An 18476-nucleotide genomic window follows, 5' to 3' on the forward strand; every position below is an offset into this window, starting at 1 on the left:
TTTGGAAGAGCTCAGAGGCAGAAGGTTAGACCCTCTCATTGACCCTTCAAGGTTTGGGTCACTTAAACCTTGCATTACAACTACCCAGCTCCTGGTGGGGTCAAAGATCTGTTGCTGTCAGGTGCTCTCCTTGTGGCGCATGTAATTCAGAGGTATGGGAAAGACTCAGCACCTTTGGTGCCTCTTAGTAGATGGTTTGTAGGTGACTGTTGTGCAGGTCCCGGCTGTCATTACCACGTGCTGTGTCTCTGTGCTGCGGCTTTCCAAGCTGAAGCTGTGAAAGGCCCAGTCAGTCTGGCAAGAAAATAAGGATGTCATTAGCAAAAAGTCACTTGGTCTCATCCAGAGGTTCATGCTATCTCACGACAGCCTTCTCATTTGCTTTTGTTTTCCATGCTTCATACATTCTATAGGTCCTTGCTACAACTAAACACTAAAGAACTGGTGTTCTTGCTGTTCACCCATCATTCTTTGCTATAGTGAAGAAGTGCCTGTTGACATTAAACATTGTCCTGGTGTTCCCCAGCCCTGTTATCCCTGGTGGAGCCTCCCTTGCTCTGATCCTGCCTGGCCCAGGCTGCCCAAATCTCTTCTTGTCCTTTCACAGCTGCTAACATTGGTAACAATGAATTTTAGTGGTAAGAAAAGCCAAAGCCTGAAAGGCTTTTTTGTTTTTATTATTATTATTTTTATTTCCAAGGATAACTTGTATGATTAGAAAATATTTAAATCTTTTGGTAGCTGCCTCTTATTGCGTGTATGTCTCCTGGTTTCCTTTGTTCCTACCCACCCCTTTCTATATATATTCCTCTGGCTCTTGTGGCCCCTAAGAGGAGGAGGATCAGGTGTCCCCTCCCTGCCTGTCCCTTCTCAGGTGGAGACTCTGGTCTTGAGGGTCCTGGTGCATTGCCGTGGAGAAGGGATGTGTGGAAAGGGCTTCAGCAAAGCATGGGGAAAAAAACAAGTGGAATCACGTTCCCCAGAGCTGGACTGTGGTGTGCAACTTGTTTACATGACTCAGAGACTTGGACTCCTGTTTGCATTACCATGTTATCTGAGTTCATAAATGCCCATGTTCAGTAAGCAAATGCTTGTATAAACTTGATAAGGCTTTTTTCCCCTCTCTGTTTTAATTTCTCCTTCTCTGCTGTTGCTGTTCCTCATGAACAGAAAAGCTCAGACCTGCAGCTGACTTGGTGCCTTCCCTGAACCTGCTGTTCAGGATTCCCATACAAAGCTCTGTGCTATTAGACACTCTCCTTTCTCGTGCAGCACATTGAGATATGAGCAACTGCAACTACAACCTTTGTTTCTCTTTGAGCATTTTCATCTCAGAAAACAGTTTATTTTGTTGCTGGCTGTACTCTGCTTTCCAATTACATGTCTGGATCCAGATTATAGAGAGCAAGTTTCATGGAGCCAAGTGAGCCAGGCAGAAAAGCTGAGCATGGTGTGTTTGTGAATGTGGCTGATCTTCAGTTCTTCACCCAGCCCCTGATAACGGCAGGGCTGGGAATGGTGGTTTGTCCCACATGAGTCAGGAAGGAAATCGTGGCCAGGGAGGTCTCTTGAACTCGTAACGTGGTAGAAGGGCAGAAGTCCAGGTGGACGTCCCAAAGTCGTCTTTGCCTCCCTCCCCTTCCAAACCGGTTGTAATCGCAGTCCTCGCCCCTCTGCATGCCTAGAAAAAAGAGTTTTTTGTGTCTGACTGTTGTTGATTTGTAGTCTTATGTTCTGGCAAATGAAACACTGCCACAGGGCAAACTCGCTGGAAGAATTTGGCTTTGTTTGTCATGTTGACATGGATTTTCCTATGGCTATAAATACCTTGTAAGAGAGAGAAGTGTTTTAAGGTTAGTTCCTGGAAATACTTGCCTGCTCTCTCACTTGTGGTATTTCCTTGGTTTGGCAGAGCGGTTGGCAGGCTGGTGTCTGTGTTGGGGTATGGCTGTCCTTTATGTATATACAGGGCTACCCTGGGCTTCTCTGGGTGCCCTGGGGAGCAGAATATCCTCCACAATTTGGAGACTGCCTGAGCTCTCAGTAGCAGCTTCATGGGAATAGGAACTTAAAATGCTGTGAAAAGTTTAGGTCCCAGGTTTAAGCTGGCAGACTCAACTGCAGGATTTTAAACCGTGCTGGTTTATGGCAACTGAAGGTGTCCTAGTGTGTGACCAGCATCTGCTGAGGTTTGGGAAGTACTTGGCAGTTTTGAAAGTGCTTTAACAAGAGTCCTTAGAAACTCTCCTGCAGATGACATTCTAATCATGGAAAGCACCATCCTTTGAGCACTGCTCATTGTATTCCAGGAGCTTATTTGGCTCTACCAGCAGAAAAAAAGCTTGTTTGCTGGTGTTGTGTTGATGACGTTCCCTTTAGGAGACGGATGTCCATATGACCACACTGGTATTGTTGTCCTGCAGATGCTGGTAGCTATAGGCAAACCTCAGGACAACATGAAACAGCACAAAACTGAACTGAATCACCTTTTCAAAATTTTACCTCAAAAGATGTTTAAAAGGAGCAACTGTAAGAATGACCTGTTGATGCGTTTCGGCATAGCTCCGCTCTTTACACATGAATCCAGATACTGAACCTTTCTCTGGAGGCTGAAGACCTTTCCCAAGCATGCTGTGGGGCCAACATGCTGCATCTGGAAGAGCATAACTAAGGAAAAATAACTTCAGCCTGCATTTCTGTCTGTAGGCACAACATGCTTGCTGCCTCTTAGCTTTTCCCTGCTTCAGAAATTGCCTATGTCCATTAAAATACCTGCATCCCGTGTGTTTCTTCTCATTTCTGACAGCAACAAGGAGTGAGGATTTTTGTTATGCTGTACAAAGAAGTGGAGCTTGCCCTAGGGATCAACAGTGAATACAGCAAGCGGACGCTCATGCGCCTCCATCCAAACATTAAGGTAACTGTGCATCGGGCAGTTGTATGAAGGACATTTGCATTCATTTGCTCTCGATAGCTGATGTTGACCCTCAGTGTATTTGGGTGTGAACTGGAAGAACAGTGTTTCCCACCATTACAGTGGGAATAGCCCAAGAAGACATTACCCATACGGTGATTGCCGCATCTGGCAACTTCGTTTCTTTAGGTTATAATTGAACATAAAATTGCTTGATTTAGACTTGCCAAAGCAACTATTCATCTAATTCACAGGAAACATATTTCGTGTGACAAGTTAATGGGGTTACATCAAATGGAAAATTACATTTTGAGAATGTTGTCTCATTTCGGCATTTCTGTTCGTACACAGATGACGATTCAACACTGGATGTTTACGTTCCCATCATAAATGAACAGCATCGTGCTGTCCTGTGCTGTTACACTGCTGCTCTGCCATCGAGCAGAAAATGGGTTGTGGCAGATGAACCAGTCAATAAGGCTAGATCCAGTATCTTGAAATTAGAGACATACACATTTTAATGAGCAATAAGATATATATTATGCATGAGAGTGGCTAACAAACCGCTAGAATAATAGATTTATTGTCACTTGATCAGTTATCACGGTGAAGAGAACCATCCATTCACCACCATCTTCACAACAAGACTGGAAGGTGAAACTGGAAGATATAAGCTATTTGTGTAACAGATTTTGGGAGCAGCCAGGTGTAACTCTCTAGCTTTTTTCCCTCAAGAAGCTGGTCTAATGGGTCTACCTTAACATAAAAAATAAAACCATACATTCTATGCTTAGATATCGGAATTATGTTACCATAAACACATGTCAAAAAGAATCTCATAAACAAATGCCAAGCGACTTGCTGATTTTAAATGAGGAAAAAACAAGCCAACTTCTCGTTTCACTTATGTAGTGGCAACAACTGAAGAAGTGAGTCAGATCACCAATATGTTGTTTTCTTTTAGAACAGGCTCTGTGTTTGAAAGCTCAGCTATTATAGCTCTACTGAAAGTGTGATTTATTTGTTGAAACAGTTTCCTTGACTATGGTCCTCTTATGCAGACTGTTGTTGTAAGTGTGACCTATCCCAACATCAGTAACCACTGCTGCTTGAGAACTACACCCAACTCAGGGGGAGCCATGTAGCTTCAGTAATCCCAGCAGTCTGTGTGGATGCATCTTTTAAAAACTCCAGTGTTTCCCTGTCGTTCTGAGCAGCCAAAAAAAGCTGAGCAGCTCTCTGGAGGTGTGAATTGGGTCATGAGACTGACCTTGGGTTCTCGTTCTCCCCTCAGGTGATGAGACACCCAGACCATGTGTCCTCCTCTGTGTACCTCTGGGCCCACCACGAGAAGCTTGTCATCGTTGACCAGTCTGTGGCGTTTGTGGGTGGCATTGACCTGGCATATGGCAGGTGGGACGATGATGAGCATCGCCTGACGGACGTGGGCAGCGTGAAACGAATGACCGCGGTGAAGTCGGTGTCGTCGACCAACCTGGCGGTAAGGGAGCTTTCTTCAGCTCGTGGCCACCTTCACCATTGGTGTGTCAGGTTTGTAGTGAGGATGTAACTGCTTCTGAGTGTAGGGTTGGGTTTAGGAGGTTTAAAGATGAATAGTAATGGTAAGGAGGAGGTATCTGCACATCAAATGACTCTTTAGGACTAGATCCTGACCAGCCCTTGCTAGGGCATGGAGACAGATAGCTAGGTTTCCCCTGAAGCACAATTTGGAGATGACATTCTTAATAAAACCTAGCTAGAAGTGCACAGTAGGCACTCATGGAGTGCCTAGACTTCTGGATGTTCAGACCCTCAGCAGGTGCCTTCTTGCTGAGCTTTCTGTTAACATGGGTCTGTATGCATCCAAAGATCTCTAAAACATGTAAAGAGGCCTAGATTTATGAGAATTTCAAGGGGAGTAATAATCCAGAGTAAATGTATAGGATTGAAGAAGGTACTGTTAGCATTAATGGGGTTTTCTGTCAAGTGCTTCCTTGGTACAGACTCCCTCAAAAGCATTTGTAGTTCCCACAGAAGTCTGTCTTTGTCACAGAGCAAAACTTTGCTTCTGGTTGTTTCTGAGCATTGATATGCATTATAATCTGTAATTAAATGGCAATGTGTCTGTAAATCACCTACAGCAATGTCTTGTGTCTTTTAAGTCTGCAGCAGAGCCGTCTGAACGTGTCCCCCTGCAATCTCAAGCTCCGTCCCCAGAAAACCACTTGCTCCAGAGAAATGCTGATGATGCCCCAGACACATCAAAAATGAAAGGAATAGGCAAACCCAAAAAGTTTTCAAGTTTCAGTATTTACAAGCATCTCCATAAGCATGGCATACACCATGCTGACAGCGTCAGCAGCATAGACAGTGAATCAAGTAAGTAATGTTATTCAACTAAAAAACATATAAAGCATGTATGGAGGTGGGTGGGTGGGTGTACACACAGATTCACATAATATCTAGCATAATGTGTTCTTTGTAAGGGAGAAAAGTTGATGAATTTCTTAACTATCAGAAGAAGAACTGTGTAGTCAATAAATAAATTCGTATCACTGCAAAATATACAAGAAAAGTTTTAGGTGGATTTGCATTTAGTTAATTAGGAATTGTCATGAGCCAGTAGATTATGTGGTATAGTGTATACGATGTCTAATGTTTATACTGCTGGAAAATTTGTTCTGCAAGGCAGAGCTGAATCTTTCATTTTTCAACTTATATTTATTATAATGAGAGAAACAATTTCAGAATGTGATTATCCCCTCTTGTAGGCTAGTGTTACCTAGGTTTAAATCGGTTCACTTAAATGGAAATATTCCCAGTTTACCAACTTACTAGAGAGGTGAGACTATTCAACAGTTGAATATCTGAATGCAGCTTTTAATTCCTCACATTGAAAGTAAGTTCAAAGCTAAAGTTACAAGGATCAGCGTGACATTTGTTCCAGCATGGAGTCCTTCCTGAAATCTGTTTCTGAAGTCCTCAGCTCCTGAAGCTCTATAATGCTTGAGGTTGGGCACTTATCTGAGTTTCCATCCCTCCCTGCAGACCTCACTCCTATCTCAGGCCAGAGGAAGCCTTGCTGGAGCATTGTTTGCAGTCACCTCAGGACATAGCCATGGCTTTGCTATTTCAACATATTTGATTTAAACCAACCAGGTCTTGAATTTAGTCCTTTGTCTGTTGGTCACTTGTAGTTTTAGCAAACTGATGTCTCATCTGAGCTCCTGTCACACAAGGTGTCTTCAGACAGGATCCAGCAGCAGTATGGCAGAAGTGGACGTGTGCATTTGCCATAAATAGAGCATCTTGACTTTCTGCAGGTTACTGTAACCCCACTAGAAGTCAACCGAATATAATCCAGAGCTTAAAGCCCCATCTGAAAATGTTCCATCACCACACTGAATCCAAACAGGGGCTCGCTGAGCCTCGGGAGGGTAAGTGGTGGAAGGCAGAGGTGCAGATCCCTTTAGGCTTCAGCTGCCGATGTTTTTGCTCTGTAATGCTGGTGAGAGTTAGGTTGGGTGCCAGGATCAGCCTTAGCTGCTTGTTCTCCCAGCATCTTTAGCACCCCTCTGAGGACTACTGGTGGAAGAGCCTTCTCCAGAAGCTGCAAAAGCTGCAGCATAAATAATAATGTAAAACCAAACCAAAAAGCCCAACACAACAAACTAACCCTGCCCACCCCACCCCACCACCCGCCCCCCCCCCCCCAAAAAAAAAAAAGGCAATAAAAATAGCAGGGAACAGTTGAGGAAACAGATCTGATTCCGGCATATGCTTATTTCAGCAGTTCTCTTGTAAAGAAAAGGGGCTTGTTACTGGAATTGAGGACTTCTGCACTGGATATTTTAAGATAAGTCTGATGCAGGAGGAGAAATGCAAGCAGAGAGAGGAAACCTGTGTTTGGATGAAGACTGGGGGGACCCCCTGCTTTTGCCCCTTATTAAAATCCATTAAAACATACTCGATTGAGAAAGGAGTCAGGTGGTTATGAGCTCTGAGCTGTTCTGACCCTCTGGACTGAGGTTGAAAGGACCTGTCTCAGTATGGTACCTCATCGAGGTACCTTTGAGCTCTGATATGGGGTGAGGAGCAGTTCTTCAACATCCTCCTCTTGCCAGCTTCTTCCTCTAAGGCACTAATTGCCGATTATAAAATATTGGTTATCAAGTAGTGGCAGGTAACAAGGAAGAGGTGCATTTGCTTCATGGAAACGAAGTGTGGTCTCCCCTGTGGTCACGTCATGCTCATCCATGAGTCAATGTCAGTCATTGAAAAATGTTTTGGCAGGACGGTGTGTCCCACCCATTCCCATTCAAACATGCTGAGTCAGCAGTTCCCCAGCTCCACCTGGACTCTCACTAGAAGCTTCTGCTCCCCGATGCAGCTGCGGAGCATTCCTGCCGCATGGCATGTCTGGCATGGCTTGGCTGGGGTGGCAGCAGAGCTGGCAGGGCTTGCTTCATGTTAACCCATCTTGCTACACTGCCAATGTGTATTTTGTTGGTGACTGAAAGGTATTATTTTTTTTTTTTTTGGTCCTAAAGGGTTTTTGTGGTTAACTGGTGATGTGGTTGCGTTAGAAGAAGGCTTCTGCTACTGGCATGTTACTGTGTAATTACTGCACTAATATTTGGTACAGTAGATGAAGGCTGCTCTCAGGGTCAGGAAGTAAGGCTAGTTAAATATTTATGGTAGGCCAACATTTTTGGTTTTCTTAGGAGAGAGGAAAAAGAGTTCACTCTGCACCCAAAAGATGTGCTCTAGAAAGAGATCCTGTTAGGAGGGAATCACAGAACCATTTGGTTGAAAGAGACCCTCAAGATCATCAGTTCCAGCCATTAACCTAGTACTGGCACTAAACCATGTCCCTAAGGACCTTGGTATCTCTGACAATATTTTAGGCTTTTTTTAATCATCATCAGCTTGGAATTCAGGATCCCTTTGTTCAACATGTAAAATGGTATCAAAAGATGACATTATTATTTGGAAAAACAAAATAAACCAAACAAAACCTGCCATATTAAATGAGGGAACATGAAATTTTTAATCATCTTACTTTAGTTCATAAGGACTGACTTCTGTTGGAGGAGATACCCCCTGCTATAGAGTCAAAATCATAAACCCTCTAGCAGAGAAGTTGGAATTAGTTCATTAGTTTTGTAAAATATATTAAGTGGATGATACATGTGATATACCTGTACATATATCCACTAAAGTCAGTCACAGCTGGGAGTGGAGTCCCATGTGGTGACATTTAGGTGTCATAGGACAATGGAGAGACAAATGATTCTAAGGTAATTTTTTAGTTCCCATGTAGCATCTACTTTTTTTGTTTCCATAACAGACTCATATATATATAACCTGTCCTGATTGTATAACACATTAAAATAGGGATGAAAAAAGTAGTAACATGCATGCTTCAAAACACCAGGGAGCCTGGAGAGAAACCATCTTCAGCCAGCTGGGACAGGCAGGTCCCGCCAGTGCTTTTCCGTGGCAGTGGCTCTCTCACCAACAATGTGCAATGGACAGCCGTGACTTTTTGTGTTTTTGTGATCTCGTTTGCCTGTGACAGATAAAGGATCCATCCGCAGCATGAAGACAGGTGTTGGTGAGCTGCTTGGGGAAACCAGGTTCTGGCATGGAAAAGACTATTGCAACTTTGTCTTTAAAGACTGGGTTCAACTTGACAAGCCTTTTGCTGGTAAGTGCCTTTGTACCTTGGAAGTTATTACTTTCCCCTACACCCTGTTCTGCACCTTTTCAGTCTCCAAATGTATTCTTTTTTTCATGCTTCTGAGACAGAGATAATGAGGCTATTTTGGTTTGGCTGTTAGGAAGAAGCAGCAAAACTCGCTTTGAGAACTTCTAGGGCCCATTATGTGGTTACGGTCCATGGACTTGCACTGCTGGCAATTGCATGGTAAATCTAAATTCATCTGCACAGCCCTTGGTGCCATGTCCCAGAAACTTCAATTTGAGGAGGGGGATGCTGCACTTTTCCACATTTCTTTCCTTTGAAGTCCAAACGTGTTTTCCTATCCCACAGACTTCATCGACAGATACACCACCCCGAGGATGCCCTGGCACGACATCGCCTCCGTGGTGCATGGCAAAGCAGCACGAGATGTCGCCCGACACTTCATCCAGCGCTGGAACTTCACCAAGGTGGGGTGTGGGCATCACTGCTGGGGGCACAGAAATAACTACAGCCCCTTCCTCATCCACGTGCCCTCCCCCAGGCATGCATTTTATATTTTCTACGTTACTTTGCTATGTTTCTGTCTCTTAAAGCATTTTTTTCTTTTCCCAGATTATGAAGCCCAAATACCGATCCCTGTCCTACCCATTCCTCTTGCCAAAATCTCAGCAAACGGCTAATGAGTTGAAGTATCAGGTGCCAGAGGCTGTTCATGCCACAGTTCAGGTGGGTGTTGATGGTCTCCTGCTCATGAACTCCAAAGAGAGTCTGTTCTGGATCTTTCCAGCGGGAGGTGTCGATGCCTGACAGACCCTCTGCAGAACTTGAAAATGTGAAATGAAAAACTCCTGTTTAAATTTATCTCACAGCATAGGTGGTCAGATCCTCAATTACAATAAAATGATGCAACTCTTGCAGTAGAAGTGCATTAATTTACACATCTGTCTTTGAGATAAGAGGACCAAGCTGTATGCAGTACTCAAGTTGTAGGAACGTCATGGCTTTGTATAGCTGTGTAATTTTTCTGCTTTGTTTTCTGCTGCTCTTCTTCTGAAGCCTAACTTTTATGGTTTGGGAAGGCCTGATGAGTTGAGGTTGCCCACTGAATATTTATCCCATATCTTGGAGCAATCTCCCAGGCTTCTGACACCTTGCTCAGATGGGCAGCACTCAGAGCCCAGCGTTAAGTGGAGTCTTGGCACTGTTGCTTTTTGCATTGAACTTCATCTGCATTTCATTATGCAGCCACTGAGCCCTGTGGGTCTTCTGCAGTTCTGCACAGTCAGGCCGTAGTCTTGTTTGTGGCAGTCATCCTCACAGTCACAATTGGCAAGTTACCTCTAATAAAATACCCAATTAGCTATATTGATTGCGTATACTGAATGCTACTTTTATCCAGCAGAAATGTGGACTTATTGAAGAATACAAAGTCAGAATAATTATGCTGAAGCAGTAAAATGATTGTGTGTCTCTGTGGATGAAAGATGTATGAAATAAGTGCAATTAGATCAAAGCCAGGAAAATGGCATGCCTTTGCTCTTTGTCAGAAGTGGTCCACCCAGATGACAGCAATGCTTGGGGAAGCTTGGTGTAATAAGATGCATTTTTGTGAGTTTGTGGGTTGCCAGAGCATTGTCTGCTCCTCCCCGCGTGGTGTGAGGGATGGCCAGCACAGGGATCGTGTCATGGATCTTGGGTGTTTCACATCAGCCTCCAGAACAATGCTCCTGGCTGTTGAGAAATAGTCTCGCTTTGGGCATCATCATGCTTCCCCGTGGCTGTAAATGCCACCCCAGCTGTGTCTGTGACACCAGCATTTTGGGAGACTTTGTTCTCATCTAAGTGTCCCCAGAGCGTGCTCTAACCACAAGATAAGCCTCAGCTTTTAAATCATGGATTTTGCTGTAGCAAAAAGTTAAGCTCCACTGATTACAGAGCTGGAAGCAGTTCCCAAAAGAGAAACTAAACTGAGCCCAGTCTAGGTTCAGCTTTCCTTCAGTGCACACTGCAGAGCTGCTGGCCCAGGGCACCAGCCCACGGGCGAGGAGGGTGAAGTTCAGACGGTGACTGCTAAATGTCATATACATCAATGCTGAGTGACGGGTGAGCTGTTTGAACACACGCTTCGTCACAACATTGTTGGGGCATTGCAAATAACTGATACTTCCAGGAAATGAGTGGCTGTCCTCAGTGGTGCCTTAAACAGCAAAAAGAGAGCAGGTTAAAAGAGAGCAGGTTTGTCTTGTCAATTATTCATTTGAAACTACCTTCCTCATATTTAATTTATGTCAAATTGCAGCTTTTAGAGACCTGTCAAGGTAGCCCAGCCCTGCATATAGCCAGATAATTAAAATGATACGTATTATGCTGAAAACATGTTGCTCTGCAATGTACCAGCCCTGTTGGTACAAGGGAAGGCTGCAGGGTAAGAGCATTTGCAGCACTGAGTGTGGTGGAAGCGGTGACAGTGGCTCCTCTGCCCAGGCTGCTGTGCCCTGCCTGTGTGCAGTCCCCTTGTCCCCAAGCTGCTTGATCTCCTGGATCTCCCGGGCATGGTTTTGCATGCACATACTAGACTTTTGGCTGTCTCCTCCATAATGCTCCCATTGGCCTGGTATCCAGCGATCACTGGATGACACAAGTGCCTTGAGCATCCCTGAAGTCTCTGCTGTGGGTCAGGGAGCACCTCTGGCTCTCCTCATGATAAAGGTTTCAGATTTGGCTGCTGCAGGAGATGAGGAGAAGGGAGGACACCTGCAGCCTGGTTCTGACCCCCTCCCTGCTCCCAGTTGCCTTTTTCTGGGACTCCTTGCATTGGGGTGTCCCTGCGCGACTCTTCCTTTCCTGCAACCACAAGAATATCGGCCTCTTGCCTGTCCTAAATAACCCTAAAATACCTAATACCTAAATTACCCTAAAATCTTTTGACAACTTTTTTGTCCAGAAAAACTAGAGCAATATTATTGTTCTTCTTGGCCACCACCCAAACCCATGTAATTCCCATGTTGGGGCTGTGTAGTGACTTTACAGGCAGAAGTTACTGCCTCGAGGTAAAATCCAGCATCCAGTGACTGTCCTTGGCTGTGGGGTGATGGAAGAAAGTCTGGCTGCCAGTTTGCTTGTTTCGGAGCTTGTTTGCAAATCTGCCTTCAATTGTGGGCAGATCAGAGGAAGGGAAAACACAAAGGATCTGTGGGGATTGCAGCGTTTCTGCAAGCCCGAGCCCCTGACCTGTCAGCAACAGATTTTAACCTCATTGTACCATCTGGTTTTGCTCTCCTTTGTCAGAGGAGAGGAGCAGAAGAGTGTTTTTGGGAGGGTGGGGATGGCAGGAGGGGCACTGATGGGGACTTTGCCCTGGGCAGGGAGGATGGATGCAGCATGCATGAAAAACTATGTGGAGCTACTGGCTGGGAAGGGGGAAAGGAGTCTGTCAGCACCATGGGTTAGTGGAAGGTGGTCTCTCATCCTCTTTTGTGTGAACTTCTGGGCTTTACTCACAATAGCAATGTGATTGCATATCAGTTTTTGCAAGAGTCACATATCCATTTGCCAAAGGCACTGCGAGTTTTTTTTTCCATTTCTCTATTTCCATTCCAGGGTTTGCAGTTATCAGTCAAAGCCAGCGCTGCAAAAGATGTGATGTGGTGAGGCAACATCCAGTTCCTGATATAAATACAATGAAAATTTAATGCTCTGGCAGTGGCTAATGCCCTTACTGCTTTGAAGTTTGCATGAGCGCTTGCATTGTTCGGGATTTATGCACTAGCCCAGAGCAAACATCAGCTTTATTACTGTTGTATTGGTTAAAGAAGTTAAAGGGATGACAAGCCCGGCACAGTACTGAGCCCTGGCATTGAGAAGCTTGAGGGAGAGGAAGGAGTGTGGAGACTCCCTGGCTGGTGGGGGCTGCACTGGGCAGTGTGTGGCCTTTTCTCTCCGGGAAAATAGATTGGGCTCAAACCAGCTCACTTTAAATACCTTGACAGAAAAGACGAGATGTCCAGATATGTGAGATGAAATATGAGTGCAAAGGGAAGGCCTGTGTAGGAAACTTCAACTTCAGACACATGGTGTGAATTTTGGGATTGTCCTGTGCAGTTGGACTTGATCCTTGTGGGTCCCTTCCAACTCAGGACATTCTGTGATTCAAGGTGTTTATTTGTTTGTGAGTGTCACAGCTGCAGCTTTGTTCCTTGGGGTGTGTGCCGCATCCATGTGATGTACCATCGGTGGCTGCAGAGCCACCAATGCTGGTGGCCTTGTCCTGCCACGTCCTCACCTCTCACTGTGCCTGTGGAGCTGCTCCATGATCAGTTCTGGCCTCTGAAGCGATACAGGTTAAAAATAACCTTATTTTGAGGTCTAAGCTGGCTGCTCTGCTGCCTGAGCCAGCATCTTCTAACATCTCTTCTTCTCCCTGCATGTGGATTTGAGGTTGGACCTGATGTAAGTGTTTTGGGTGGTGATGAGCTATGACACATTGTTCTGGGGTGAGGGCAGAGGGACGATGGTCCCATAACAGCAGCAGCTGGTATGTGGAGAGAGCTGGGAGCTGATGTGTGGACTGGGCAAGAGGAGGGCAGGGAAGGGCAGGTGGGTGATGTGATGGTGCTGGAAAGGGATGGTCCTGAGTGATAGTTCTGTTCCATCTGCTGGCATCCCTGGTTTGGAATAGACTTGTCTTCCAGCAGTAAAGTTGTCTTTCAAAGCGAGAGGCTTTGGTGTTATCAAGCTCTTAATTCAGAAAAGGAATTTTATTCCTCATTCCCAGCATTTCAGCTATTGCCACTATAAATGAGGGTGTGGACATTACTTTGCTCAGGGCTCAGCAGCTTATCGTGAAAAGAAAAGTATCTCTTTGAAGTGTGGACAAAGTTCACAAGTGGGAGAAGAAAGAAAAGGTTTAAATATCAGTACTTTTTATACTAGGAAGCTACAGTCTGTAACTTTCTGAAGTGTAATTCCAGAGTGCCTTTGCTGGTGGTCCCCAGCCCACAAGGACATGCTTTGTGTCCCCAGGTTCTCAGTGCAGCAGGACAGAGGCAGGGAAGGGGCTGCCCAGGACCAGCTGTGCTCGGAAAGGTGCAGGGGCTGCGACCACCTGCCCAGGCTACAGAAAAGCTGGTTTTCTACCCAGAAAAGCTGGTTTTCTGTCCCTATTACTGCAAATGGTGGAATTTTGTTCACAAGCTCTGTCTGCTGTGGTGCTTGGCAGGGTCTAGCAGTGCCCAGCCTGGGGTGTGTGGGAACACTTAGCATTGGCTGTGCAAAACAAATGCGTGACAAAACCCCATGGGCAGGAGCAAGCATCACATTGCAGAGGTTTATGCAAGCAAAGGGCAGCTCTTTGGGACCAGCAGAGGCTGTGATGGCCCTTGCATGCAGGCTGCCTCCCTCACCCAAGCATCTGTGACCTCAGCATCCAGTTCAGGAGGCTGCAGGGTGTTTCCAAGTAAACAACCAGATAGGATAGTTGCAGGATCTCTTTTTTAGTGACCTGTGGGAGAGAGCTCCTTCTGTCCCAGGGAAGGAATTAGTTCAGGAGTCATGTGCTACTTACTGTAATAATACCCTCAGTGCTACCTCCAGAGATGCTCTGGAGAGCAGAGGATTGGTTTGGTTATGGCACGCAGTGCCTGGGTGAGAGGACTGAATCCTTATCTACTGATATACTGCTTTAGCCGTTCAGGTAATTAATTAAGCAGTCCAAGGTCATCAACCATCCCATGGCCAGCAGCCTGCTTTGATCATGACAAGGTGACAGCAGAGCCCATAGTCAGAGTATCAGAGATATCGAGGGAACAAGGAGAGCAACATGGGTCAAAGCAGAATCTGGACATGGAGAACTGAAAGAAATCTGTGGGAGAGATTTACAGGGAAAAATGTTGCTGAGCCCCGAAAGAGATCAGGATTTTGCACGTAATGACACACACATTTCACAGATCCTCAGCATTTGGATCTTATCCTGTGTGTGACTGAGCCTGAATGCTTCTATAATGGCTGTATTGAGATGTTTTAAGACTGTTATTTCCATGATTTTGTCTTGACAATGTTTAAAGACAGAGGCTACTCATGAGTAATTATTTCCCCTGAGCAGGTACTCTGCCAAACACTTAAAAACTACATTTCCATCTAAGAAAATGTTACTCAGGGCATAACACGGTTGCTTGTTGACTCAAAGCTCAGGAGCGGGAGATGCTGCAGCATCTCTGGCTGTCAGGGACGGGAAGCTGCCTGCCGCAGGGATTGCTCAGCATGGCTGGGAGCATGAACAAAGGTTGTTTCTCATATCAGTTTGGCTCTTTTGCACAGAAACTGCAGGAGGCAGAGGGAGAACGTGCCCAGGGGATCTTGTGGCATCTACTTTGGAAGTGGATTTCCAGTAAAAATTAATAAGTGTGGGCAACTGAACCACTATGAGTTTTAAGTCATGTCATCACAAATCAGATGGCTTGTGCAATAATTTGGCAGAAGAAATAAATGCCCTCAAGTGCTCAGGACAAAGACATGGATGTGGCCTGTGTTTTCCAACTGACTATATAATTATGTATTGCCTGTTCATAGGGAAAAACTCATTGCCTCAGCTGGAGACCTGCTTTAAAAAGTGCTGGGGAGGAGAATACTGACTGGATGAGCACCCCTAAAGCTTGGAAGCTTAGGTTGTTTCAAATGCAGTTTATTATAAGACCTTAAACAAGAAAGAGACTTATGTGCTGCTTCTGTTGCACCTAGAGCTGCTCAGGTGGGAGAGGGCAGTTATGTTTTAAATCAAAAAATTATTAAGCATTAATACTATTTTTGAGCATCCTTTCTCTTTATTACAAATGCAGCATAAATGATAAATTATGTACAAATTACCTTACTTAGTGGAATCCTGACAGGCAACTGGTGCAGGGACGAGCGTGGCCTCTTAAATAATTCAGTTGCGATGCTGTGGTGTCCTGGATGGGACAGAGCTGAAGACGTTAATATTTTGCTTTCTAGGTGATCCGTTCTGCTGCTGACTGGTCAGCTGGCATTAAATACCATGAGGAGTCCATCCACAACGCCTACGTCAGAGTGATAGAAAACAGCAAGCACTACATATACATAGAAGTGAGTGGCAATGAGGGAAGGCAGAAGGGTCGGGGTGCTCTAGGCTGGGCTTGCAGCCATCAAGAGGGTAATTCTACTTCTTGAGGTTTGGTCTTAAATTTTTTTGTGAATTTAGACACACGGGGATATTAATACAGCATCTGCTCTGAATTTTTGGGGCTGTTTCCATTTCCTTCAGCCATCTTTGGACCAGGCTGATGGGTTTGTACCCTAACAAACCGTCTGACCACAGGGTGGATGAAGGTAGACCCCTCCTTCATGAGCATCTTTCCAAAATTGCCACAACTCCCAGGGCTTGTGCAATAGTCTTCCTGTCCCCTCCATGGCTTTTCAGTGTCCCCTGTCGTTGCCCAAATCTCCCACACATAGTGCTGGTCTTGCAATCCTACAGCCTTGAGCTGCAGCAATCTCCTGTGTCACAGTGACCCTCAGCGCTGGCCAAACAGAGATCCTTGTTCTCCTTTTTTTATTCTTTTAGCCTCTTGTTAGAACGTTCTCTATGTGAACTTTCTAAGTAGTGTGATTAATAAGGACTAATTCATTCCCTAAGCGAGCACAGACACACACATGATTTAATAATAATAAGAAGAAGCAGCGTCTGCTCCAATGGCACACGTAACCCAGCTATCTTTAGTTGCCCTTGGTCTGAAATCAAGCATGCAGATTTTTTTCTTGTTCATTGTTGGCAGTGTCTGACAGTAGCTTTGCTTGCTTTTCCTGCAGAACCAGTTTTTTATTAGCTGTGCTGATGACAAAGTTGTCTGGAACAAGATCGGCGATGCAATTGCTCAGAGGATTCTTAAAGCTCACAGGTAACCAACTCTTAACAAGGCAATGAAAGTCTTCCAGGGGCATTTATATGGTGTGGTGTAAAATAATATCTTAATGGACATGTGCTGTAGCTTTTCCAGTGCAGAAGTGATGTGGTCAAACATCTGCTTGTGTTTGCAGCAGTGAGATTCTTTGGTGGTTTCTCTGCAGCCAGGAAGTGATTTTCTGGACTTACCCTGATGCAAATGTATTTTTAACTAGGGAACTTGTTTAAAAGCAGGTCCTTTGTACTCCAGTTCAGTGACACCTTTGCTCCATATCCAACCAGTCTTGAGCTATGTGGTAAGGCAAGTGAATGGGTAAGAAGGTTGAACAGGGATTTGTGGCTCATTTAATTTTATCTGTAGAGAGGATTGGCTTCAAACAAGGGAAGGAAACATGTTTGAGGATTGGACTGCAGGGTTCAGCTATTGTTTGAACAACTTTTTCTGGTAAGAGCTAGAGGGTATTTACAACCTCCAGCCACTGCAAGGGAACAGTCATTTGTTCCCGGATGGATCAAACCCAACCACGTTTTAGACACTCCTTTTATTTCAACATGCATAATCCCGTGCTAAATTTAATACCACAGGTAGTGGCTTGTCTTTGCTTTGATCCTGGACAACCTTGAGGTTGTTCTCCTAGAGTCAGTCTTTAAGATACATATATGTCATAGTCTAAAAATATATCCTGGTCTTGCTGGGCTGATATACAGAAAGTTTTCCAAACATCTTCCTTTCTTCTCTCATCCACTTTTTTGCCATACATGGACACATTCCTTGCAGTGATTATTTTTTCCATGTTGTAGTTGTCCAGAGCTATCCAGGGGCTGCTTTCCCAGAGGAACTCTCTCTGGAGTCAGAGAAATTTCCTTCTCTTTGGCACCTGAGCTTGGAAATACCCACTTGGGTAAAGGCAGCCAAGCCAAGCCAGACAGACAGACACAGGGACACAGGCAGTATGGGGCTGCCACAGGACAGGCTGTGTTGAGAGGTGGGATGGGAAGAGGAGCACTATTCACACCAGGAGATCACAGGTGTTATCTGCTCTCCAATCAACAACAGAACAGAGTAACAGGGTGGAGTTGCTGGTAATCTGTGAGCTGTATTGCCCAAATAATTGAAATTACCTAAGGATGAAAGGCTGGGGTGGATTTTCTCACCTCAGGTAAATGAGAAGTTGTGCCAGTGCTGTGCAAGGTGGGAAACACAGAAAAATAAGCATAATATTATATTATTAATTATTATTAATGAGTCCTGTGATATGGCTGAGGTGCAGGCAAGCAGCTGGCAATGGCATCCCTGGTGTTGGCGTTGCAACCCCAAGGCTCGCAGTCAGCCGGACATGGTGTCCCTGTGGGGTGACCCCTTGGAAAGCTGCTCTGGATTGCCGTTCCTGCCTTTAGGAACTGATTGCCATGGGCCCTTTGCATCCGTTTGCCTTCTTTTAGTGATGCTACCAAGGTAGCAGCAAATTCTCCAGGTAATCTGTTAAGATTTTCCTGTTATATAAGGTGTGTGTAACAGGTGTCATTCTGTCCAGACATCAAAAAGTCTAGCACAAAAGGGAGTCACACAAATTCTTCAGTGACCCCTTTTTTAGATGTGATGCTCATTTCTGTATTACTCTAATTTTATGCCAATATTGTGCCAACCTAATGTCAGTGATTCCTAACTGAATATAAGACTCCAATTCTGCACACTCTAGAGTGCTTGGCATTGCCTAAGATTAAAGGTAAATTCAGACCTAAAGGGTTTGTATCAAATGCTCATGTTCCAAACTGTCCCAGGAAAAGAGTGTAGGTGACACACAAATGCTTAATTGTAAAATAAGTTCTTTAGTTAAGGTTGTATACTTCTCACTCTTCTAGACTAAATATTTTCTACTGATGTAATTAATAACATTCTTTTCTTGGTTTCCTTTTTTTTTTCCATGGGTGGCTCTTTG

General features: G+C 44.8%; 1 protein-coding gene across 11 annotated transcripts in view; it reads left to right on the forward strand.

The window, feature by feature from the left end:
- PLD1 (phospholipase D1) overlaps positions 1-18476 on the forward strand; it is a 75706-nt gene that overhangs the window by 45091 nt on the left and 12139 nt on the right. For 8 of the 11 annotated variants that reach the window (XM_082054979.1, XM_082054982.1, XM_082054984.1 and 5 more), the window contains 9 exons: positions 2807-2917; positions 4209-4415; positions 5056-5293; positions 6238-6351; positions 8496-8624; positions 8970-9088; positions 9234-9347; positions 15609-15719; positions 16443-16531. In XM_082054979.1, the coding sequence (XP_081911105.1) occupies positions 2807-2917; positions 4209-4415; positions 5056-5293; positions 6238-6351; positions 8496-8624; positions 8970-9088; positions 9234-9347; positions 15609-15719; positions 16443-16531 (1232 nt within the window). The remainder of the gene's footprint in view (positions 1-2806; positions 2918-4208; positions 4416-5055; positions 5294-6237; positions 6352-8495; positions 8625-8969; positions 9089-9233; positions 9348-15608; positions 15720-16442; positions 16532-18476) is intronic. The other 3 variants (XM_082054989.1, XM_082054980.1, XM_082054981.1) reach the window with 3 other exon arrangements.

The sequence above is a fragment of the Streptopelia decaocto genome, assembly GCF_964273445.1.
Source record: "Streptopelia decaocto genome assembly, chromosome: 6".
Lineage (NCBI taxonomy): Eukaryota > Metazoa > Chordata > Aves > Columbiformes > Columbidae > Streptopelia > Streptopelia decaocto.